Genomic DNA, 25,382 nt, shown 5'->3' with positions numbered 1-25,382 from the left:
GAGCTCTCTTCCAGCCTGTTTGGTTCTGTGATTCTGTATACTTGCACAAGCACATACACACATGTGCCAAAGCACAGGGCTTACAAACTGTCTTTTGTTCCTCCACAGAACATCAGAATCTCTTCTCTACAGCCCACCTACTGTGGAACAAAGCTGGAGATGGGGAGGTTCAGACTGGATGTGAGAAGGAACTTCTTCACCATGAGAGTGGTGAGAGGCTGGAATGGGTTGCCCAGGGAGGTGGTTGAGGCCTCATGGCTGGAGGTGTTTCAGGCCAGGCTGGCTGAGGCTGTGTGCAGCCTGCTCTAGGGTAGGGTGTCCCTGGGCATGGCAGGGGGTTGGAACTGGCTGCTCCTTGTGGCCCCTTCCAACCCTGACTGATTCTCCTCTATGAATGTACCTTTGGAAGACATTGCCCAACATAATCAGAAAGTGAGTGAACATTTCTGTGTGAGTGCTAACAAGTGAAAGGTAAACCCAGCAGCCTGACTCAGTGCTCAGCTACACTTCTTGTATGATTAGCCACTGGCCTTGCTCTGGGTCCCTGCTATCAGTCTTTTCCTTCCACCTTCAGCAAGGTCTGTGGAGAGAAGCATTCAGTAAGCTTATTTCCTCAGACGTGTTAATGTTGTAAGACCTGACACATGCTGGGCAGGGTTAGGGCTTAGGGGTTGCACTGGGGTTAGGGTTAGGGGTTGGGGTCTGCATTGGGGTTAGGGGTTAGAGGTAGGGGTTGGGTTAGGGTTTGGATTTGGGATAGGGTTAGGGGTTAGGGTTTGGATTGTGGTTAGGGTTAGGGGTTAGGGTTTGGATTGTGGTTAGGGTTAGGGGTTTGGGTTAGTGGTTAGGGTAAGGATTGTGGTTAGAGGTTAGGGTTTGGATTGTGGTTAGGGTTAGGGGTTTGGGTTAGTGGTTAGGGTAAGGATTGTGGTTAGAGGTTAGGGTTTGGATTGTGGTTAGGGTTTAGGGGTTTGGGTTAGGAGCTAGGGTTTGGATTGTGGTTAGGGTTTGTGATTTGGGTTAGGGGTTAGGGTTTGGATTGTGGTTAGGGGTTTGGGTTAGGGTTTGGATTGTGGTTAGGGGGTTGGGTTAGGGTTTGGATTGTGGTTAGGGGGTTGGGTTAGGGGCTAGGGTTTGGATTGTGGTTTGGGTTAGAGTTTTGATGTGGGATAGGGTTAGAGTTTGAATTTGGATTGGGGATTTGGGTTAGGGTTTGGATTTGGGTTAGGGGTTAGGCTGACAGGAGCCCCCCAGCCCTAGCACAGCTCTTTCAGCTGCTGGCATGCCAGAGGTGTCCTGGTTAATAGAAGGAAAGTGAGTGTCTGTTCTGCAGGCACTCAGATTGCAGGGTGATGAATTGAAGGTGCTTCTCTAAATTAAGTAAATGAGCCTTAAGGCATCAGTCCAGAACAAATTGTATCCTAATTGCATGTAAAATTAGTTTCATCAAATAAATTCATTTTAATTTTACAGGGAGGCTTGCAAGGAGGTTTTGTAGTAACTCCCAATTTCCTTTTTGCAAATGATTAAAAAGCCCCCACATCTTGCAAGCCTTTTCCCCAACAAGTCTGTGATGTATGATCTCCTAGAACAACAAAAGAAATGATGGAGCAGTATCTCAACATGCTCTAGAGCTACCTGCAGGAAAATATGGTATCTATTAGATATTCTGACCTGTCAGTGTAAGAAATGAAAATGCTGCTGCTTCTAGGGACACTCTGTGGAGCCTTGGTGAAATATCTTTGCTTAAAATGATTTCAAAGCCATGTGGAGTGCCAAATAAAACATGGAGTGTTTGTTAGGTGGTGTAAGATTGCTGCTACCAGGGACTGTGTGTGGCAGGCTTAGCCCAGAGCAGTTAGAGGAAGAGGGTATGGCTCAGGACAGAGTGAATAAGGAATCATAGAATCAGACAAGTTGGAAGCCCTGTCCAGTCAACCAGACATGGCACTAAGTGCCCCAGCCAGGCTTGGCTGCAACACCTCCAGGGATGGCAACTCCACCACCTCCCTGGGCAGCCCATTCCAATGCCAATCACTCTCTCTGACAATAACTTCCTAACAACATCCAGCCTAGACCTGCCCTGGCACAGCTTGTGGCTGTGTCCCCTTCTTCTGGTGCTGCTTGCCTGGCAGCAGAGCCCAACCCCACCTGGCTACAGCCTCCCTGCAGGCAGCTGCAGACAGCAATGAGCTCTGCCCTGAGCCTCCTCTGCTGCAGGCTGCACACCCCCAGCTCCCTCAGCCTCTCCTCACAGGGCTCTGCTCCAGGCCCCTCCCCAGCCTTGCTGCCCTTCTCCAAACACATTCCAGCACCTCAACAGCTCTCTGCAGTGGAGGAGCCCAGAACTGGGCACAGCACTCAAAGTGTGGCCTGGGCAGTGCTGAGCACAGGGCCAGAGGAGCCTCCCTTGTTTGCAGAGCTGCAAGCAGCTGGCAATGCAGCCAGCATGCTTGGGAAGTGGGAGTTGGCAGAGTGGGTAGCTCCTGGATGGAGCCAGGAAAAGTGTGTTACTCCATCCTGGGAGAAGGGATCAGTGCACCCAGAGACCAGCAGCAGTCCAAGCCCCACTGGCCTGATAGCTGTGAGACCTGAGTTCAGGAGGGAGAAGCCTTCCTCAGACAGGTGAACTCTGTTTCCCCGCTCCCCAGGCAGCGTTGGCAGCCTCTGTCCTGAGCCGTTTGACTCTTCAGCTTTCCAGCACATCCTTTTCATTCCACTCATCCTCCCCTTGCCTCCCAGGTGCTTTGTTTGTCAAGCTATTGGAGTGTTGCAGGGAATCATCACTGCTTCTGTGTGGAGCCTTTACTGGAGCTTCGTTTTGCTTCCTCTGCTTGAGCCCTTTGTTTTTACTGGCAGCGATCAGATGAGGAAAGCAAAGCAGCTGCTGAGGGGAGCAGCATCGCAGGCTGGAGGAGAGGTGAGACAGCAGAGTACAAGGGCAGGCAGAGGTGGGAGGTGACAGCTGGTGGCCAGGACACCAGAGACAGTGTGAGAGTGTTGGCATGTCCATACAAAGCTGCAGGCTGTGCCACCGTGGCAAAGGCTGTCAAATAGCTTTGGACTGGCAACAGGAGAATGTCTTCATTATCAGTCTCAGTTTTAGGTTGTATTACAAATAACAGGAAGGACAGTTTGAAAGTCTGAGATCTGGAAGTGCTTCATGTGTAGTGATTTTGACCTGCCCTCTCCAGCAGTGCCTCTAAGGTCCCCTGCCCTCTCCAGCAGTGCCTCTAAGGTCCCCTGCCCTCTCCAGCAGTGCCTCTGCGTTCCCTCCCACATTGTGTAGTTGCTGTTTTGTGAAGTGTCCTTTTCACCATGGAGCCTCCCAATGAGCTTCTGAACAGGTTGCCACCATCTGATGGTGGGAACAGGAGATCCTGAAGGCAAATTGTCTGAGAACAGCTCAGCTCTTTGGCTCAGGCATGGAGAGAACCAAAGAAGGCCACAGAATTAGGAGAGTTAAAAGCACCTCTGTGGTGTCCTCTTGAATTTCTACTCCTTTCTTTTCTCTTTCTCACCATTCATCTGTGTGCTGGTTTGAGGCTGATGGGAATATTGTACTGAGGGAAATTAAATCCTTAGCTGTGAGAAGAAAAAGACTGCAGAAACCTGCATCACTCATTCTGCTGCTGAGAAACACAACTAGGCAGTAATTGTGGAGTGGTTTAGGTTGGAATGGACCTCAAAGCTCAGCCAGCTCCAACTCCCTGCCATAGGCAGGGACACCTCCCACTAGAGCAGGTTGCTCAAGGACTCATCCAACCTGGCCTTGAACATCTCCAGGGAGGTTGTGGAGCACAGAATGACCCAAGGTGATCGAAGAATAACCTTGGGTGATTCTGTGCTCCACAGCCTCCCTGGGCAATCTGTGCCAGTGTCTCACCACCCTCACTGCAAAGATCCCTTTCCTAACATCCAGTTTGAATCTCCCCTCTGCCAGTTCAAACCCATTCCTCCTCCTCCTGGCATTACCAGACCTTGTCAGTAGTCCCTCCCCAGCCCTCCTGCAGCCCCCTTCAGATACTGCAAGGCCACTCCAAGGTCTCCTCCAAGCCTTCTCCAGCCTGCACAGCCCCAACTCTCTCAGCCTGTCCTCACAGCAGAGCTGCTGCAGCCCTCTCAGCATCTTGGTGGCCTCCTCTGCACTGCCTCCAACACTTCCATGTCCTGCTTGTGCTGGGGGCTGCAGAACTGCACACAGGACTGCAGGTGGGGTGTGAGGAGAGCAGAGCCAAGGGGCAGAATCCCCTCCCTGTCCCTGCTGCCCACACTGCTCTTGCTGCAGCCCAGCACAGGGTTGTGTCTGGGCTGCACTCACACTGCAGGCTCCTGTTGAGCTTTTCATCACCCCAGACCCCCAGGGCCTGCTCCTCAGGGCTGCTCTCAGCCATTCCCCACCCAGCCTGGAGCTGTGCTTGGGGTTGCAGTGACACAGGTGCAGGACCTTACACTTGGCCTTGTTGAATGTCATGAAGTCAGCAGTCACACCCCCATGCAGGCAGCACTGCTACAAGATCTACCCTCTGCTCGTGTCAGGTGCCCTGTACTCCTTGTACTAACAGGCAGGAGGCTTTGCCTCCACAGGAGAGGAAGGCTCAGTACTGTATGCTGCTAGCATTTGTTTTCAGTCCTTGTTCTCTGCCTTCCCAAAACCCAGGAGAAGCTGAAGCCTCCTGCTCCTGTGTCTCACTCCCCAGGCTGCCCCTTCAGCTGCGGCATTGCTGCATGGTGCTGCTGGGAGCAGCGCAGAGGGGCACAGATGGGTGCCAGGTTTCTGGGTGGTTACTTTGCTTCCATGCTGGGTGCTTGCCCAGTGGACTTTGCTCAGCTGGTAAAGGTAGCCTGATACTGCTTGGCACAGAGTCAGCACTTGCTTTTATAGTAACCCTTGCCTGAAAGCAGGCAGACCTGGGACGCTGCGGAGGTGGAAGTGAAGGGCATTGGAGAGCTTGGTCGCTGCTGGGTAGAAGACGACAGCTGATAAGTGGTGTGGGGCTGGTAAGTAGGTCGTGGTGTGCAGCAGGGGAGCTGCTGCCTGCACTTCTAATAGATAGGCATAAGGCAGATCCTCCGGCGGTGCAGAGAGCCTGGGCTCAGGCTTTCCCCGTGCTGGTGCAGCCCCCGGCAAGCCCAGCCCCGCCTGGGCAGCGTGGGGCTGCTTTGCGTTCTCTGCCCGGGTGCCAGTGCTGACAGGCAGTTGAGCCTTCTCCTCAAGGGGAGGACCTCTCAGGTTGTTCTGTGTTCTGGGTTTCTGAAGCCAGTTCACGGCAGCCCCGCGGATCCCCTGGGAGCTGGGGACTGCACCTTCCCGCTCTGAGTTCCAGGCTCGCCCAGGTTGCTCGGCTGGCAGCCTGCTCTCAGCAGTGCCCGGCCAGGTGCCTGTGTGCCGTCTGCAGGCTCTGCCGCAGCCGTGCAGGTGCGCCCAGGGGGGCAGAGCCTTGCTGCCAGGTTTCTCCCTGCCCCGGAGGCTGCTCGGGGCAGATCCCCAGGAGCTGCTGAGCCTGAGGACGGTGGTTGCTGGACAGTGTGCCTGGGCTCTGGAGCTCCTCGCTCTCCCCAGGGATTCTCTGCGAGGGACTGCAAGTGGCTGAATGGTTTGTGAGGGAAAGGCAATCCCTGAGGTCTCAGGAGGCCAGACAGGCAGACAGGGTGACTCGAGTCCAGCCCACGAGGCAGGGGGGTCAGTGCAGTGAGGTGTGTGGGGGAGCAGCATTTAGCTGCTGACTCTTCTGGAAGGTGCAGTGGGATTGTGTCTTTGTACATCCCTGCTGAAGAAAAGCAGCTGTGAGGGTGGTGTGGGGTATCCCAGAGGTCCAGGACTGTGCTCTGAACTGGGGGTGAGAAATCCTGATTTGGATCTCCCCCATCCTTTGGGTGCCCAAGTCCCTGAGCTGCTACCTTCTGAACAATTCTTTCTTCATCTCCTGTCTCCCTGTGAGATTTCTCACACATCTTTGCATTTGGGATTAGGCTGAGATCCTGCAGGCTGTGGCAGTACCTCGCTGTTGGTCAGCTGTGCCACTGCTAAGGACATTTCTCCTTTGTGCTTTGAGGCAGCTCTTACAAAGCTGAGATAGAGCTTGACTAAGGTTTTCCCCATAGCTGTGTTTGTCAGCAAAGCATCTGCAGAGAGCTCACAGCTGCAGGCTGAATTTGACCAACAGCTTTTGACCCTCTGCAGTTCACAAGTAAAATCTTGCTACGTTTCAGCACTTTGAAAAGTTGTTCAGGAATCCTAAACATGAGGTTCTGGAGACCTTTCTGGTGTGATTGTCAAGCCCAAGCAACAGAGACAAAGCCTTTGCTGCCTCATGCAGAATCAGGAGTTTCTGCTGTCAGCAAGCTGCTGGGAAACACCAGCTCCATGCTTGTGCAGTGGGAAATAATGCAGCTTGTGAGCTTGTAGGTGTGCAACACCCTGAGGGTGTACCCTGGGGCTTTTGCTTTTAATGAAATGCTGTCTGTAAGGTTCAGGTGGCCTGACCTCCTACCAGTGGTAGTAACTCAGAAGCCCCCAAGAGTTCACTTCCCTGAACCTAACAACCCCCCCACACACACACAAACCAGCCTCCACCTAACCAAGTGCCAATTCCAGGGAGGGACTCCAATGTAATGCAATTAAGGACACCAAAACGCTGTAAAAAGCCATTTCCTGAGGCCCAAACAGGCATAGGAGAGATGAGAGCTGGCAAAAACCTTCTGCAAAGCACTGATACAAAAGCCCTCTCTGGTTTGTTGTCTGGGGTCTGCTCTTCAGTAGCTGTATTTTCACCCACCACTGCTGGCACAATGTGTGCAAAATAAGGCAGTGGAAGCAGAGAACGTCAGCAGCTCAGCACACTCCTTGCTCACAGTGCCTGTCTCGGGTAGTAAAGTGGTGTTTAAGTACCCCAAAAAGGAAGAAATTGCTGTGGTTTTGGTCAGAAATAGATAGGTGGAGCAAAACAAGCCAAGGACTACTTGAGGACAAAGCAGCTATAAGGCAGCACACCCAGCATCAGTCACGCTCCCCAGAGCCATCAGGCTGAGACAGGGGGATTGATACTCACAGAATTCCACCAGCAGGTACTTGGTTTCCTGCAGTGCTCTGTCAAAGTTGCTCTTTTCCAGCAAGAGGACATTGTTCTCCTTCTTTATGTGGGCACCTTTGGCTTTCTTCAGCCTGGTTTCGTTTGGGCTGATGCTGTCTGCCGCCAGGAAGCCTGCGAGGAGCAGCAGCGGCAGCAGGGAAAAGTGGTGTGGCTGCATCTCGTCTGCTTCTGAAGGGGAACAGAAGGGAAGGAGCAGTGAGCAGCAGGGCTGGCTGCTCCAGTGGCTGCTGTTGGAGCAGCCACGCTGAGGGCGCGATAAGCTCGATCAAAGGAGTTGGCCACCAGTGGAGCTGACTGCACCTTCCCAGGGAAGATTAATATAGCTGATGACCTCCTCGAGTTCAGCAGTGCTTGGGGAGAAAAGCAAGCAGTACCTGTGGGGCAGGTGGATTTACTGTTTCCCTAAAGAAGCAGGAGCCTGTGGAGAGGGCGAGGGAGCACAGGGGAAATGTTTGCCTGCAGCAGTCAGTGCACAGTGCCCTTCTCTAGACAGCCTGTTCTGGCCACTGTCACCAGTGCAGAGATGCAGACAGAAGCAGCTTGGTGCCTGCAGCAGTGTTTGAGGGCTGCTTCTCAATGTTTAGTTATCTCTTGCACTAAGGTAGTTACTGTGGAGCCATTTGCCATTGGAATGGGCTGCCCAGGGAGGTGATGGACTCACCATCCCTGGAGGTGTCCCAGCAAAGCCTGGCTGGGGCACTTAGTGCCATGGTCTGTTTGATTGGCCAGGGCTGGGAGCTAGGTTGGGCTGGATGAGCTTGGAGGTCTCTTCCAACCTGCTTGATTCTATGAATCAGAGCACACTGAAGCCAGAGAAAAACCTCAGTGCTTTGATATGCAATTTTAGTGGCTGCTTGTTGTCTGCGAGGCTCCTGCCAGCTCTGCTTGAGTGCCAAGTGGTAGCCAAAGGTGCACAACCAACCTGTTTGGTCAGGCTGCTTTGTGTTTCTTTATCCATCATAGAATCAACCAGGTTGGAAGAGACCTCCAAGATCATCCAGTCCAACCTATCACCCAGCCCTATCCAGTCAGCCAGACCATGGCACTAAGTGGCCTCATCCAGGCTTTTCTTGAAGACCTCCAGGGACGGTGCCTCTACCACCTCCCTGGGCAGCATCCAGTGTCTGCTGGTTTGAGGCTAGTTGGAACATTTTGATGAGAGAAATGGGATCATTGGCTGTGCAAAGAATGTAATGGTGATGTCTGCAATCCCCATTGGCTCGGTGAGGGACATCAAAACAAGAAGTGTACACAAAGAGTCAGCCTCTGACTGCTGCTCCTGCATTAACCATCTCCAGCTGGACCTGCATAACTCAAACTAATCAATCCTCTTCTGATTCCTTATCTGGCTTCCTGCATTCTCACCCCTGGCACATGAGAGATTCCCAGGTAAGGGAGGGGGGGTGGGAGTTCGTTGTGAAAGCCCTCCCAGGTGGTTCTGCTGTCAGGAGGGGTTTTAGATCAGAGAACGGTTTGGGTTGGAAGGGATCTCAAAGCTCAGGCAGTTCCAACCCCCTGCTGTAGGCAGGGACACCTCCCACTAGAACAGACTGCTTAAGGCCTCATCCAGCCTGGCCCTGAACACCTCCAGGGAGGTTGTGGAGCACAGAATTGCCTAATGTGATCTTTGATTCTGTGCTCCACAACCTCCCTGGGCAACCTATGCCAGTGTCTCACCACCCTCTCTGCAAAGATCCCTTTCCTAACATCCAGTTTCAATCTCCCCTCTGCCAGTTCAAACCCATTCCTCCTAATCCTGGCATTACAAGACCTTGTCAATAGTCCCTCCCCAGTCTCCTCCAAGCCTTCTCTTCTCCAGGCTGCACAGCCCCAACTCTCTCAGCCTGTCCTCATAGCAGAGCTGCTGCAGCCCTCTGAGCATCTTGGTGGCCTCCTCTGCACTGCCTCCAACACTTCCATGTCCTGCTTGTGCTGGGGGCTCCAGAGCTGCCCCCAGGACTGCAGGTGGGGTGTGAGGAGAGCAGAGCCAAGGGGCAGAATCCCCTCCCTGTGCCTGCTGCCCACACTGCTCTTGCTGCAGCCCAGCACAGGGTTGTGTCTGGGCTGCACTCACACTGCAGGCTCCTGTTGAGCTTTTCATCACCCCAGACCCCCAGGTCCTTTTCCTCAGGGCTGCTCTCAGCCATTCCCCACCCAGCCTGGAGCTGTGCTTGGGGTTGCACTGACCCAGGTGCAGGACCTTACACTTGGCCTTGTTGAATGTTATGAGGTTGGCCTGGGCACAGCTCTACAGCCTGTCCAGGTCCCTCTGGATGGATCCCTGCCCTCTAGCAAGTCGACTGTGCCGCAGAGCTTGGTGCCACCTGCAGACTTGCTGAGGGTGCACTGATTCCTCTGCCCATGTCACTGCCAAAGATGTCAAACAGCTCTTTTGTATGTTGTGTTTCTGTATTGCTTTTGATTTGAGTGTAGTTGTCCATAGCTGTGTCCCTCTGTGTAGCTTGTGTATGTCTGCCTCTGGATTGGGCCAGGCTGTAAATACTGCTCCCTTCCTTCACTTCCAGCCAGCTGAGTTATCCTGGTGTGTTCGTGGGGCAGGGGGCAGCAAGCCCCCAGGCTACCCCACAGAGCCTGCCTGTTCTGAGAGGTACTGTCTGTGTTTCAGGTGAGTGCTTCCTGTGGCTGTGCTCCAGGTTTTTGTGCCCACCGCCTGATCCAGCACCACTGACCATGAGAGCATTACCGAGAGGGTGGATTCCTCGCTGCCTGCAGATGGTCAGCTCACCCTGCAGGTCGTTCCATGGGCGCCACAGGCTGCTCACATCGCAGATCATTGCTCACTATGACTCTCTAAACCAGGGTGAGAAGCAGCTGCCCCAGCACTTCAACTTCGCCAGCGACGTCTTAGATGAGTGGACACGAGTGGAGAAGGTAGTGACTTGCTCTTGCTTTGCAGAACCTGGAGCAAAGCTCAGCTAGTCTGCAGGTGGCACCAAGCTGTGTGGCACATCAACTTGCTAGAGGGCAGAGATCCATCCAGAGGGACCTGGACAGGCTGCAGAGCTGTGCCCAGGCCAACCTCAGGACATTCAACAAGGCCACGTGTAAGGTCCTGCACCTGGGTCAGTGCAACCCCGAGCACAGCTCCAGGCTGGGTGGGGAATGGCTGAGAGCAGCCCTCAGGAACAGGCCCTGGGGGTCTGGAGTAGTGAAAAGCTCTACATGAGCCTGCAGTGTGAGTGCAGCCCAGACACAACCCTGTGCTGGGCTGCAGCAAGAGCAGTGTGGGCAGCAGGGCAAGGGAGGGGATTCTGCCCCTTGGCTCTGCTCTCCTCACACCCCACCTGCAGTCCTGTGTGCAGTTCTGGAGCCCCCAGCACAAGCAGGACATGGAAGTGTTGGAGCCAGTGCAGAGGAGGCCACCAAGATGCTGAGAGGGCTGCAGCAGCTCTGCTCTGAGGGCAGGCTGAGGGTTTGGAACTGGATGACTTTTGAGGTCCGTTCCAACCTAAACCATTCTGTGTGATACAAACCAGTTTTCCTGGTGGATGCTGGGTTGAGGCTCCATGCTGCAGATGATTTGTTTAGTCTGGAGTTACTTTGGATTGAAGTGAGTCATTTTAAGGTTTGTCTTCTCATTTCAGTGTCTTCTGTTGTGCTCTAGGATGGAACACGACCAAGCAATCCAGCTTTTTGGTGGATCAATGATGAGGGAGAGGAGGAAAAGTGGAGCTTCGAAGAGCTGGGGTTTCTGTCTAGGAAAGCAGCCAATGTCCTGTCTGAGACCTGTGGCCTGCAGAGAGGAGACAAAGTGATGGCAGTTCTGCCTCGTGTTCCCGAGTGGTGGATAATGAGCGTGGGCTGCATGCGGGCAGGTGAGTGACCTCCTGACCTCTGCACAGCCTGCCAGGGCTTGGAAGGCACCCAAGGAGATCATCCAGTCCAACCCCCTGCCACAGCAGGACCACACAATCCAGCTCAGGGCACACAGGAACACATCCAGACAGGCCTGGAAAGGCTCCAGAGAAGGAGACTCCACAGCCTCTCTGGGCAGCCTGTGCCAGGGCTCTGGGACCCTTACAGTAAAGAAGTTCCCCTTGTGCTGAGCTGGAACCTCCTGTGCTGCAGCTTCCATCCATTGCTCCTTGTCCTGTCCCAGGGAGCAGTGAGCAGAGCCTGTCCTCTGCTCCTGACCCCCAGCCCTCAGATATTGATAAACACTGATTAAATCCCCTCTCAGTCTTCTCTTCTCCAGACTAATCAACCCCAGGTCCCTCAGCCTCTCCTCATCAGGCAGTGCTGCAGTCCCCTCCTCATCCGTGTAGCCCTCTGCTGGACCCTCTCCAGCAGATCCCTGTCTCTCTTCAACTGGACAGCCCAAAACTGAAGGCAGTACTCAAGATGAGGTCTCAGCAGGGCAGAGCAGAGGGGAGGAGAACCTCCCTTGATCTGCTGGACACACTCTTAATGCACCCCAGGATCCCATTGGCCTTGGCCACCAGGGCACATTGCTGTGCCATGGGTCACTTGTTAGCCACCAGCACCCCCAGGTCCCTCTCCACAGGGCTGCTCTCCAGCAGATCACCTCCCAGCCTGTACTGGTGCAGTTTACTCCTCCCCAGGTGCACTTGTGCTTGTGGAACCTCATTTGGTTCCTCTGTGCCCAGCTCTGTCTGTCCAGGTCTCACTGGATGACTACACAGCCTTCAGCTCTATCAGCCAAGCCTCCCAGTTTGGTGTCATCAGCAAACTTGCTGAGCAGACTCTGTCTGTGCCCTCATCAGTGGCATTGATGAAGATGTTGAACAGAACTGGCCCCAGCACTGGTCCCTGGGGGACTCCACTGGTTACAGCTCTCCAGCTGGGCCTGGCACCATTGATCACCTCTTGGATGCAAACAGAGGATGGCAAAAATGTGCTGCATAAATTTGATTAAAATATGAGCAGGAACCTGTTGCTGCTGCATGTTCAGTGCAGCTTTTGCAGCCCCTAAACAGGGGCTGAAGTAATATTGCACCTTGTGCTGAATGGTCCAGTCAAATGGATTCTCCTCTAGTGCATCCAAGATTCTGTGGGCTGTGATGTGGGACTATCTTTCACCATTGCCTCAATTCAAGAGAGATGTTGAGGTGCTGGAAGGTGCCCAGAGAAGGGCAGCAAGGCTGGGGAGGGGCCTGGAGCACAGCCCTGTGAGTAGAGGCTGAGGGAGCTGGGGGTGTGCAGCCTGCAGCAGAGGAGGCTCAGGGCAGAGCTCATTGTTGTCTGCAGCTGCCTGCAGGGAGGCTGTAGCCAGGTGGGGTTGGGCTCTGCTGCCAGGTATCTGTCAACAGAAGAAGGGGACACAGCCTCAAGCTGTGCCAGGGCAGGTCTAGGCTGGATGTTGTTAGGAAGTTGTTGTCAGAGAGAGTGATTGGCATTGGAATGGGCTGCCCAGGGAGGTGGTGGAGTGGCTGTGGCTGGAGGTGTTGCAGCCAAGCCTGGCTGGGGCACTTAGTGCCATGGTCTGGTTGACTGGACAGGGCTGGGTGCTAGATGGGGCTGGCTGAGCTTGGAGCTCTCTTCCAACCTGGCTGATTCTGTGATTCTAAGGTTCTGGCAAGTAGGTCAGGCTTTCTGTGGCTGGGGTCACCTGTGAAGTACCAAAGAGAAATGCTCCATTTTCTAAATTGCTTCTTGCTTTTTTTCCCAGGAATTGTCTTCATTCCAGGAACATCCCAGTTGACAGCCAAAGACATGCTCTACAGGCTGCAGGCTTCAGAGGCCAAGTGCATCATTACCAGTGATACCCTGGCACCTGCAGTCGAGTCTGTGATGCCTGACTGCAAGTCTCTGAAAAGCAAACTGATTGTAGCCAAGAGGAGCAGGAGTGGGTGGCTGAACCTCAAAGAGCTCCTTGCGTGAGTACCCAGCTGTCAGGTGAAGGAAGCTGTATCAGTCAGGTGGCATTGCTAAACCTTGGGGTTGCTGTCCAAAAGATGGAGTTCAGGTTTTTCCTCCCTCTGCCATCTCCCTGTGAGCACAGTGTTAAACACAAATCCTTCCCACACCCCTTTGGGGGCTGTATGCAGGGCTTTCAGCATCTCCTTACTGAGCAGGCTGCTCTCTGCTTCCACTGTGATCACAATCCAAGCACATGGAGATCTTGCAGTTATTTTGTGCTTGTCTTCTAGAGCCTACCCTTGTGCCTGTTGAATGAGAACATACCCACTGCCAGCTCTCTGTGCCCAGCTAACATGGCATCAGTTACTTTTTTCCTTGCCTGTCTTGGTAGCCCAGACAATCTGAGCTCTGCATCACTCTTCACTCATAGATGAAATGTCTGAGGCTGGGTAACAGCCTGAAGATGGCCATCACTGCCTTCTGCCTCCACACATCCTGTCTGCCAGGCTGAAGTTGTTTGTGCATCTGCCTGCTGCTCTGTAACAAGCACTTCATTGTCTTGCTAGCAGTTGCAGGCAGTGTCACAGGAACATGCTGTAGGTGCTCACATCTTCAAAGTTATGGCATAAAGAGCACACTTGTGACTGGCAAAACAGCCTCTAACTCATACCTCTGGTATCTGATGCAACTGTTTCATAGAATCATAGAATCAAGCAGGCTGGAAGAGACCTCCAAGCTCATCCACTCCAACCTAGCACCCAGCCCTGGCCAGTCAGCCAGACCACGGCACTAAGTGCCTCATTTACTCAGTGAGAGCACCGAATCTGGGGCCAGTTTCCTGTCTGGCTGCAGGCCCTCACAGATGCAGTTTCCTTTGTGGCAGGCTGCATGTAGTAACTGTGCTCTGCTCTTTCTCCTGAAGGGTGGCATCTGCTGACCACGAATGTGTCAAGACGAGGAGTCAGGAGCCAATGCTGACCTATTTCACCAGTGGAAGTACAGGCTCTCCAAAAATGGTAGTGCATTCCCACTGCAGTTACGGCATTGGATTTGCGACCAGCGGCAGGTACACCTTGCCCTAGCTCCCAGTGTCCTGACTGAGCCATGTGGTCACAGCTGAATTGAAAATGGCACTGTGAAAACTCCAGGGAATTAGGCACTTCAGGAGTGTAGGATCTTGCTTCTTCCTTGTGATGGTTTGGGTGTTCCCCCCCCCCACCCCCACTTCAGAAATCACCCAGACTAGACTCAGCGGCTCTGGAAATTGGATGAAGCTTTATATTTACAGAGCTCAGCACAAGATACAAGCAGGTAGTTACAATACCTACAGTTATATACAGAAATAGGCAAGGTAAAGGTACCACAGAACCACAGCAGCCCTCCCAGAAACCTCAGTCCCCAGGAGGGGCTCCCAACCGCCCTTCCACCTTCTCCCACCCTTCCCTCTCTACCCTATCCCAGACGTTGCCTTGTGCCCAAGGAAGAGTGGAGGGTCGGCCAGGGGCGTTAGGAAGCAGGTGCATTAATCAGGTTAGGTTAGAGAGAGAAATGCAGCTCACAGCCTGGACAGAGAGTGACTCCCTTATCTATGTTTGGATTCTTGCTCTGATACCTCTCAGCAAGCCTATGAGTGAAGCAGACATCACCCTTGTTTCCCTTTCACAGCCTGTGATCTAATTGTTCTCACCAGAACATTCTAGCTAGCTTCAAACTAGCACATTCCTCACCACTGTGTCTCCTTTCACAGTGAAAACCTCAGTATTAAAACCCCATTGTTCTCTGGAGCCTTTCCAGGCCTGTCTGGATGTGCTCCTCTGTGATCTGTGTTAGATAGCATTGTCCTGCTCTGGCAGGGGGTTTGGATTGGATGATCTCACACAGTATCACACACAGTATCATCAGGGTTGGAAGAGACCTCACAGATCAGCAAGTCCAACCCTTTAGCACAGAGCTCAAGGCCAGACCATGGCACCAAGTGCCACGTCCAATCCTGCCTTGAACAGCCCCAGGGATGACGACTCCACCACCTCCCCGGGCAGCCCATTCCAGTGTCCAATGACTCTCTCAGCGAAGAACTTTCTCCTCACCTCCAGCCTAAATTTCCCCTGGCACAGCCTGAGGCTGTGTCCTCTCGTTCTGGTGCTGGCCACCTGAGAGAAGAGAGCAACCTCCTCCTGGCCACAACCTCCCCTCAGGTAGTTGCAGACAGCAATAAGGTCTCCCCTGAGCCTCCTCTTCTCCAGGCTAACCAATCCCAGCTCCCTCAGCCTCTCCTCGTAGGGCTGTGCTCAAGGCCTCTCCCCAGCCTCGTCGCCCTTCTCTGGACACGCTCGAGCATCTCAGCGTCCCTTTTAAACTGGGGGGCCCAGAACTGGACACAGCACTCAAGGTGAGGTCTAACCAGTGCAGAGTACAGGGGCAGAATAACCTCCCTGCTCCTGCTGGCCACACCATTCCTGATGCAGGCCAGGATGCCACTGGCTCTCTTGGCCACCTGGGCACACTGCTGGCTCATGTTCAGGTGGGTATCAATCAGCACCCCCAGATCCCTCTCTGTCTGGCTGCTCTCAGCCACTCCGACCCCAGCCTGTATCTCTGCATGGGGTTGTTGTGGCCAAAGTGCAGCACCCTGCACTTGGAGCTATTGAACCCCATCCCATTGGACCCTTACTGTTTGCTCATCTGACTCACTCCTGGACCCCAGCACAACAGGAGGAGGAGAGCCAGGGTTAAGCCAGCCTGGCAGGATATGTGCCCTACCAGGACAGGATGTTTTACACTGTTCAGGAGGAGAGCAAATGCTGGACAAGTTAAACAGGAGGGAATCAAGGGAAGCAAGAGAGTGTCTCAGAGCCCTGAACTCTTGCAATTCTCTAAACAGCCTCACTTGCTGGTGGTCCATCTTCTGGTGGAAGTCTCCTGCCCTTCCCTTTAACTCTGCTGTGACCTGTACCTGAGTCTTCCTCACGCCATGGAGCATCTTTTCTTCTGTGCTTTATTACCAGGCACTGGATGAACCTGACTCCTTCAGATATAATGTGGAATACCTCTGACACCGGCTGGGTGAAGGCAGCTTGGTCCAGTGTTTTTGCCCCATGGATCTGTGGGTCCTGTGTCTTTGTACACCACATGCCCCAGTTTAAACCAGCAGTCGTTGCAGAGGTAAATGGAACATTCTATGCTGTGAGTTTTAGCTCCATTATACATAAATGAGACAAACAAGCTGGGCTCCAGTGTGTGAGTATCTACTGCTCTGTAGCAGCAGGGATAGTACTTCCTACATCCCAAGCAATCCTTTCTACTGGCCTTACAGGGCCAGACACACTGCTGCATTTTCTCTTCACCAAACTGATGTTGTGTTTTGCTAGACTCTCTCAAGATACCCCATCACTGTCTTTTGCACTGCTCCCACTGGCTACCGCATGCTGGTCCAACACGATTTGAGCAGGTACTGTTGCAGGGGTTGCAGAGGGAGGCAGGGCTACAATGCCAACGGTGTTGCTTACATTTTTTTTCAATCAAGGGAAGTCTAATTAGGCAAATTAGCTCTCAGAAGAGAGAGCTGTGCTCTGAAGCAGAAGATCTAGTCAGCCCTTGGCCCATTCAGCCTTTGGGAATAGGTCTCTGAAAAGACCACACAGAGGCAGCAAGTGAACTGCTCTGGACTTGGGGCTGACAGTTAAATTTACATTCCAGGCAGCACTGGGTCAGGGAGTTCGTGGAGGGTAGTGGAGCTGTTGCCATGTACTGCAGAGCACAGTGACCACTTAGAGGGCTCTGACATGCTGAGGGGAGCTGCCATCTGGCCACAGCAGCTGGTGACACCATGAGGTACTCAGCTGGTGAGAAGTGGTCTGTGTGGCTCGTAAGGAGTGTTCACATCCTCAGTAAGGTACTTGTTGTCCTCACACAGCTCTGTTATCCTGACAGGAGCCAGCCCTGACTGAGCAGAGAGTCCAGGCTCTGTGCTCCTTTTGCTCTGAAGAACTCCCAGTGTCTTGCTTGAGCTGGGCTGCCAGCACCTACCTCAGCTTCCCAGCAGCGTGGGATGTGCTCACTCAGAGTCCCCTTCCTGGCCACCTCTTCCAGCAAGACATCTTTGCCCAGTCTTTTCCCCAGCAGTGCCCCCCTACTGCCAGTGGCACAGAGCTGAGCTACGTTCCCCTCGGTGGTACCAGAGGCAATCGAGGAGTCCAGGGCAGCACTGTGTGACAGGGAGGCATTGTCCTTTCCAAGGCAGCTTGGGAGGTTTAAGGCACACTCACTTTGCGAGCTGGGGGAGGCTGTTCTGACTCTTCACTGCTTTTTGGGGGGAGTAAAGAGAATGACTTCCTTTGCTATTCCTCTCCAGCTACAAGTTCCCAAGGCTGAAGCACTGCATATCTGGAGGGGAACCACTCAATCCTGAGGTGATGGCAAAGTGGAAGACCCAGACAGGGCTGGATATCCATGAAGGTTATGGCCAGACTGAGACAGTAAGTTTGCATTGGTTCCCTGGAGGTGTTTAAGGCCAGGCTGGATGAGGCTCTGGACAGCCTGATCTAGTGGGAGCTGTCCTTGCCCAGGGCAAGGGGGTTGGAACTAGATGATCCTTGTGGTTCCTTCCAACCTTGACTGATTCTGTGATCCTCTGTGATCTTCTATGATCTTCTATTCTTGCAGTGCAGCCTTTCAAAGGGAACAACTGCAGGGGCCCAGTGTGCTTCATAAACCAGTGGGAGAGGTGAGGACCATTTGGGTGAAGTTTGATTAGAAGTGGCTCTGTGTAGTCATAGAATTGTCAGGCTTGGAAGGGACCTCAAAGATCATCAAGTTCCAACCCCCCTGCCATGGGCAGGGACACTCTCCACCAGATCATAGATGATTCTACAGTTCCCAAACCAACTAGCTGCATATGTATGTGTTTCTAGGGGACACTGTAGCTGCAGAGCTCATCTCCTGCAGGAACCATGCCAGAGGTGCCCTCAGGTCCAACCATTTGTAGTAGCTTCCTTCATCAGCCTTACTTAAAAGGCAAAATGTTTAACAAATGGTTTGCTCAAGGTATCCCTTCAGTCCAGCTGGGGGTGTAATGGCAAGTGCTAAGTCCCAGCTCACATCCCAGACTTCTCCATAACCAAACTTTAACAGAGCTATTAAGAGTCACATTTCAGGCATTCTCTCCTCTTACCCTTTACATGGTCACAAAGGAATTGTCCCATATGGAATTAAGATCAGTAGTAAGTTCACATCTGCTGTCTTGCAAATCAAAGTGTTTGCTGAGGCTGAGCACAAGCACCCTCCTGCCACAGGGCTGACCTGAAGTGCCCCTCTGCTCATCTCTTCTGAGCTGAAGAACCACAGTGCTTTAGCCCTGATTCAGTCCTGTAAAGGGTTAACCCTTCTGGGGGTGGCCTGAACCTGACCCCAGGGCCAGTGGTTACCCCACTCCCAGTTCCTGTCCAGACCCCCTCTAAAAGCAGAGGGACTGCCTGGTGCTCTTTCTCTTTGCCCTGCCTGCCTGCCTGCCAGCAGCACCCCTGTTCTGCTGCTCCTGTTTTGCCACGTGGCCACCCTACCACATGGTGGGACAGCCACCTCCTGAGTCTGCCTCCATCCACTGCCATCAGTCTGCTTGTATATATATTCTGTTTCTTGTTTCCCTCCCCTGTGCCTCTTTGTAACTCCTCTTACCTTAAATGCCTTTGGTTTATTGTTAAAGTTTGTCTTTTAACTTCCAAATCGAAGTGAGGCTATTCTTGGGGTGTTGTACCCCTTTTTCTCTCTCTCCAACTAATTCCTTTCTTTCCAAAAGAGGGAGAGGGGAAAGTATCCTGTTAATGTATTGTTGTTAGCTCTCTTGAGTCTCTGAGAAGCTTACATCAGACCAATACAAGTTCTCACCACAGCAGTCATGAAGAGGTGTCCAGTGGCTACTGGAATGGGCTGCCTGGGGAGGTGGTGGAGTCGCCATCCCTGAAGCTGTTCAAGGCAGGACTGGACGTGGCACTTGGTGCCATGGTCTGGCCTTGAGCTCTGTGGTACAGGGTTGGACTTGATGATCTGTGAGGTCTCTTCCAACCTTGGTGATACTGTGATACTGTAATGCAAACAATAATCAAGCCTACAAGGTGGGGAGCAGATTGAAGAAGTAATGGTCTGTTCTGCAGGTGACAATATGTGCCACTAGGAAAGGAATGGAAGTCAGACCTGGCTCCTTTGGAAAGCCTGTTCCCCCTTACGACGTGCAGGTATGGCACAGCTGAGCCTGGCTGCAGTTCTGGGTGCTTTAGTTGGGGTAATTTGTGAGGCAGGAATTACAAACTACATAGTTATTTTGCTTCCAGAAAGCCCCACCCACAACTCCATACTAATTAGTTGCATGTGGGTTCTATTTGGGTCAGGAAAAGCTTCACAAGGATGCTCCTGGGCAATTCATTCACTTAGGAGAATGAGAACATAGGAAAAGTTTAGCCACCAAATGGCTCTGCCTCACTTACAGATAGGCAGCCTGGAGCCCTAGGGAGTGTCTGTGTTACTCACTGCAGGGAGTAGGAATTTCCTGCTAGTCCCTGGCTCCTTTGTGGCAGTGTTAGAGCTGCTCAGCTGTTGAGAGGCTTCCAGATCTTCCCAAGGTGCTGGGAAAGAGGCAGACAATCTCTGACCTGATCCTGGTTCCTCTTTGCATGGAGGTTTGCAGAGGTGCAGGCAGGATCTCTTGCAGATGTGCAGAGAGCACCATGGCAGTGGCACTTCTTGCCATGTCAGAGGCACTTAAATGCCTTCTCCTGGGAAACCTGAGGCACTTAAGTTTCCAGGTAGTTCAACCCAAAATATCAGGGCTAAGCTGGTCTGAAGCACGAGGCAGAGCAGAACACGTTGGCCAAGAGCAGTGAGGCAGAAGCAGCACAACTGCTTGCAACTTAGCCCAGTTTGTCTTACTTGCCCGAGTGCCAAGGCTCTTTGGCCATAGAGCTTCACCAATCAGATGGCATTTGCCAGCTGACCATATTAGGTGAGCCCAGGGCTTGCTCACCTTTATTTGGGCAAGACACCAACAAGTACCTAAACACCTGTGGGTACCTGTTGATCACTTTGGGAGCGGACATAGTGGTCCAAGCCTTTGATTTCCTCCCACCCTTGCTTCCCCCATCAGCAGAAGGGTGGGGCAAGCCAGGACAGTGGGTACAAGAGTAAGGGAGTGCTGGCTGTGTCCCTTCTCTGCCCTGTGCTGTAACAAGACACTGCAGAGAGTGGGTCCAAGCAGTGATGCTGTGTCCTTCCTGCAGATCATAGATGTCCATGGGGCTGTTCTGCCTGCAGGAGAGGAAGGCACCATTGCCATCCGAGTCCAGCCCACACGGCCCTTCTGTATGTTCTCTGAGTACTTGGTGAGTAGAAGCTCAAGAGAGATCCAGGGCAAACTTCTGGTGACTTGCTCCTGGAGCAGACTTTCATCCAGGACGTTCACAAGGTCTCACCAGGTTGTTTGAGGACACTGAGTCTGATCAGTACATTGCTGTGGGATCTGAGGAACAGAGAGACTGGCAGAGTCTACCTTCAAGAGTCAGCATGAACCAGAGGGGTACCTTGTTCCAGCCATGTCCCCAGCAGTGGGCAGGGACTTAGTGTTCAATGTCTCAGTCTTTCCTTCCCATTCCACTCCTGTTCTTGGTTAAGGATTAACAAAGGAAGCCCAAAAAAGTCTAATACATCACAAGCTCAGGGAGGCTTTCCAAAGAGCACAAGGAATGGGCTGCCCAGGGAGGTGGTGGAGTCACCATCCCTGGAGGTATCAAAACAAAGCCTGGCTGGGGCACTTAGTGCCATGGTCTGGTTGATTGGCCAGGGCTGGGTGCTAGGTTGGGCTGGATGAGCTTGGAGGTCTGAAGGGGGCTACAGGAAGGCTGGGGAGGGACTATTGACAAGGTCTGGTAATGACAGGACAAGGAAGAATGGGTTTGAACTGGCAGAGAGGAGATTTAAACTGGATGTTAGGAGGAAGTTCTTTGCAGTGAGGGTGGTGAGGCACTGGCACAGGTTGAGGATGGTGAGACACTGGCACAGGTTGAGGATGGTGAGACACTGGCACAGGTTGAGGATGGTGAGACACTGGCACAGGTTGAGGATGGTGAGACACTGGCACAGGTTTCCCAGGGAGGTTGTGGAGCACAGAATCACCCAATGCGATCAAAGATCGCATTGGGTGATTCTGTGCTCCACAACCTCCCTGCAGGTGTTCAAGGCCAGGTTGGATGAGGCCTTGAGTGACCTGTTCTAGTGGGAGGTGTCCCTGCCTATGGCAGGGGGTTGGAAGTGGCTGATCATCGAGGTCCCTTCCAACCTAACCCATTCTGTGATTCTATAAGATGTAAAACAGTGTTGACCACAGTCACTTTGAGGAAGAACTGTGAGGAAGAACTTGTGTAACTGTCTTGCTCATCACTAGCAGCACTGCAAAGGGAGTGCAGTGCATTGCACTGCTGATGGGATCCAGGGTTTGAAACGTTGGATTCTTGCCAGGGCAACCCTGAGAAAACTGCTGCCTCTCTGCGAGGAGATTTCTATGTCACTGGGGACAGAGGCATCATGGATAAAGAAGGCTACATCTGGTTCGTAGGAAGAGATGATGATATCATTAATTCCTCTGGGTAAGTCACAGGCTCACAGGATGTTAGGGGTTGGGAGGGACCCAAGGAGATCATCCAGTCCAACTCCCCTGCCAGAGCAGGACCACACAGTCTAACACAGATCACACAGGAACACATCCAGACAGCCCTTGAAAGGCTCCAGAGAAGGAGACTCCACAACCTCTCTGGCAGCCTGTGCCAGTGCTCTGGGACCCTTACAGTAAAGAAGTTTCCCCTTGTGTTGAGCTGGAGCCTCTTTTGCTGCAACTTACACCCATTGCTCCTTGTCCTATCACAGAGAGCAAGTGAGAAGTTGCTCCATGTGATAGGACAAGGAGCAATGGGTCACACCCTGGAGGTGTCGAAGCCAAGCCTGGCTGGGGCACTTAGTGCCATGGTCTGGTTGGTTGGCCAGGGCTGGGTGCTAAGTTGGGCTGGATGAACTTGGAGGTCTCTTCCAGCCTGGTTGATTCTGTGGTTTGCCAGTTGGGTGCCAGTTGGGTGGGCAGTGTGCTGCAGCTCTGCTCTCTGCCTTTCCTCCACAGGTACCGCATTGGCCCCTTTGAAGTGGAAAGTGCCTTGATAGAGCACCCTGCGGTCGTGGAGTCAGCTGTGGTCAGCAGCCCTGATCCGCTTCGAGGAGAGGTATCCAGAGAAGAATCAGACACAGAAGGAAGAGCTTTTTATTCCAGGGTCACAGGATGTCAGGGGCTGGAAGGAGATGATTTAAGTGGGAATGGACCTCAAAGCTCTTCCAATTCCAACCCCCTGCCACAGGCAGGGACACCTCCCACTAGAACAGGTCACTCAAGGCTTCATCCAGCCTGGCCCTGAACACCTCCAGCAAGGTTGTGGAGCACAGAATCTTTGATCACGTTCGATGTTTCTGTGCTCCACAACCTCTCTGGGCAACCTGTGCCAGTGTCTCACCACCCTCACTGCAAAGAACCCTTTCCTAACATCTAGTTTCAATCTCCCCTCTGCCAGTTCAAACCCATTCCTCCTCATCCTGACATTACCAGACCTTGTCAGTAGTCCCTCCTCAGCCCTCCTGTAGCCCCCTTCAGATACTGCAAGGCCACTCCAAGGTCTCCTCCAAGCCTTCTCTTCTCCAGCCTGCAGAGCTCCAACTCTCACAGCCTGTCCTCAGAGCAGAGCTGCTGCAGCCCTCTCAGCATCTTGGTGGCCTCCTCTGCACTGCCTCCAACAGTTCCATGTCCTGCTTGTGTTGGGGCCTCCAGAACTGCACCCAGGACTGCAGGTGGGGTGTGAGGAGAGCAGAGCCAAGGGGCAGAATCCCCTCCCTGTCCCTGCTGCCCACACTGCTCTTGCTGCAGCCCAGCACAGGGTTGTGTCTGGGCTGCACTCACCCTGCAGGCTCCTGTTGAGCTTTGCATCATCCCAGACCCCCAGGGCCCGCTCCTCAGGGTTGCTTTCAGCCATTCCCCACCCAGCCTGGAGCTTGGGGTTGCACTGACCCAGGTGCAGGACCTTCCACTTGGCCTTGTTGAATTCCACGAGATCTTTCAGCCCACCCCCCCTGCCAGAGCAGGACCATAGAATCTAGTGCAGGTCACACAGGAAGATGTACAGACAGGGCTGGCAAGTCTCCAGAGAAGGAAACTCCAGAACCCATCTGGGCAGGCTGTGCCAGTGCTCTGCAACCCTTACACTAATGTTGCTTACATCCATTGCACCTTGTCCTGTCACAGGGTGCAAGTGAGCAGAGTCTGTCCTTCCCTTCCTGACACCCAGCCCTTAGATGTCCTCTCAGTCTTCTCCTGCCCAGACTAAAAAGCACCAAGTTCCTTGGACAGTACAAACACAGGATCACAGAATCCTTCCAATTGGGAAAGACCTCTAAGGTCACTGAGTCCAACCATCAACCTAAGACTATTGTGGCCATTAAATCATGTCCTAAGTGACATCTCCACGGGTTTCTTGTACATTTAATTCCTTGGAACTAAATGTTGCTGCTTTTCTAAATGAAAGTGAGTGTAAAAGATGGAAAACTCCTAGCTTGGCAGATCTGAGAGCTGGAGTAGTTGTCTGCTTGCAGGCTTTGAGCTGGGTTAAAAACTGCCCCTTCAAACTTAGTTTGGCATCTTTTTCTCTAAGGAATAGAGCTCAGATGACTTCTCTCTTTGTCCCTGGCTTTTGGTACATGGGTATCTGTTCAGTCCACGTCTGGCAGTTAATGGAGTCTCTTAATTTTTATGGCACAGGTAGTCAAAGCCTTCGTTGTTTTAGCTGCTGCTTACGCATCACAGGATCCAGAGAAATTAACTGCTGAGCTGCAGCAACATGTTAAGAAGGTGACTGCCCCCTACAAGTATCCAAGGAAGGTAAGTGCACCACAAACAGGTCTTGGATCAACAACTGAACAGGTTTTTGTCCTGCCTTGGCTTCTTTTCAGCTTCATTCTGAGGAATGCTCCAACCGTAGTAAGATGAGATCATAGAATCATAGAATCAACCAGGCTGGAAGAGAGCTCCAAGCTCAGCCAGTCCCACCTGTCCCCCAGCCCTATCCAGTCAACCAGACCATGGCACTAATTGCCTCATCCAGTCTTCTCTTGAACACCTCCAGGGACAGTGACTCCACCACCTCCCTGGGCAGCCCATTCCAATGCCAATCACTCTCCCTGACAACAACTTTCTCCTAACATCCAGCCTAGACCTGCCCTGGCACAACTTGAGACTGTGTCCCCTCATTCTGTTGCTGGACAAGAAAAGTAGCTTACAGAGCCTGCTGCAGCTGTAGCCTTGGGTTCACTTGGTGCTCAAGAGCTCCAAGGGGGAGATGCTAACATGGCTCAGCTTTGCCTGGGCCTGTCCCTCTTTCCTGAAGGGCTGGGCTTTCACAGTGGCTGAGGTGGGCAAAGGCACTCAGTGTTCACCAGGCTCGTCCTGGAGCTCTCTCCAGGCTCAGCCAAAGCAAAGGGCAATTTTCTGTTGGCATCAGAGGGACTGGAATCCACCCCTTAGGACCAGCAAAGACATCAGTACCTGCCTGTTCTGCCAGCCTAAGCACTCATCTCTTCAGGATGGTGCTGCCTGCCCTGCAGGTGCTGCCTGTGCACGCCACTCAGATGTGCAGCAAGGAATGGGAGATGCTCGAGACAGGCTCCACGAGGCTCCGAGCAGCCTGCTCCAGTGGAGGATGTCCCTGCTTGCTGCAGGGGGAGTTGGGCTGGATGACCTTTAGAGGTCCCTTCCAACCCAAACCCTTGTATGAATTTCACCATCCCAGCCCCAGGCTGAGCAGCTTTCCTTTTTGAGCCCCAGCCGTGATAAAGGTTTGTCTTTCCTTGTGCCTGGGAGATGAATCAGAATGTGTTGGGCTAAAAGTGAGCTTTTTCTGCCTTCCAGGTGGAGTTTGTTCAGGAGCTGCCAAAGACAGCTACTGGAAAAATCCAGAGAAAAGTTCTAAGGAACAAAGAGTGGGGAAGAGTATAACATCATCTGGAAACTGAGCAGAGAAAACTTCATCATCTCTCCTAGCCCAGCACAGCACCTTTGGCATGTGATCGTGACCCAGAGCACCAGGAGAGCATCCAGGAAGAGAAGGACTCTAATACAGTTTGAGGACCTGTGGTACTAGGTGCACTCTGCCATTGACCTACAGGCTGCTGGAGGGGAGAAGGTGCAAGTACTTAAGAATGAGGACTGCAGGAGAGCAGGGAAGAGATCCTGGAGCTTACAGAAGTTTAATATCTTTATTGGAGTTAGTACAAGCAGCTCCCTTGAAAAAGCCCAGACCAGCCAACCAGTGTAACTGCCATGTCTTGGTAAGGACAAGAGCCTGAGAGATCAATAAAAGTCATTCCTGCCTAGCA

General features: G+C 52.8%; 1 protein-coding gene across 3 annotated transcripts; it reads left to right on the top strand.

Moving 5' to 3' along the window:
- The first annotated feature begins 151 nt into the window (after positions 1–151).
- LOC135180950 (acyl-coenzyme A synthetase ACSM4, mitochondrial-like) lies at positions 152–25,382 on the top strand. Of its 3 annotated transcripts, XM_064153837.1 has the most exons (14): positions 152–210; positions 9,721–9,986; positions 10,720–10,930; positions 12,745–12,952; positions 13,858–14,001; positions 15,941–16,097; positions 16,304–16,383; positions 17,287–17,410; positions 19,085–19,165; positions 20,204–20,305; positions 21,438–21,565; positions 22,090–22,189; positions 23,770–23,889; positions 24,916–25,382. In XM_064153837.1, exons 2-14 carry the CDS (start codon positions 9,786–9,788, stop codon positions 25,000–25,002), a joined length of 1,743 nt encoding a protein of 580 aa, XP_064009907.1. In that variant the 5' UTR covers positions 152–210; positions 9,721–9,785; the 3' UTR covers positions 25,003–25,382. The 3 variants fall into 3 exon arrangements, 2 of the variants coding, with proteins under 2 accessions (XP_064009907.1, XP_064009906.1); XM_064153836.1 differs by lacking the exons at positions 20,204–20,305; positions 21,438–21,565; positions 22,090–22,189; positions 23,770–23,889; positions 24,916–25,382 and adding an exon at positions 17,598–17,658 and having other exon boundaries at positions 19,085–19,163; XR_010304613.1 differs by lacking the exons at positions 16,304–16,383; positions 20,204–20,305; positions 21,438–21,565; ... (1 more) ...; positions 23,770–23,889; positions 24,916–25,382.

Source organism: Pogoniulus pusillus, chromosome 13, assembly GCF_015220805.1.
Source record: "Pogoniulus pusillus isolate bPogPus1 chromosome 13, bPogPus1.pri, whole genome shotgun sequence".
Taxonomy (NCBI): Eukaryota; Metazoa; Chordata; class Aves; order Piciformes; family Lybiidae; genus Pogoniulus; species Pogoniulus pusillus.
This window is presented reverse-complemented; position numbering and strand designations above follow the sequence as displayed.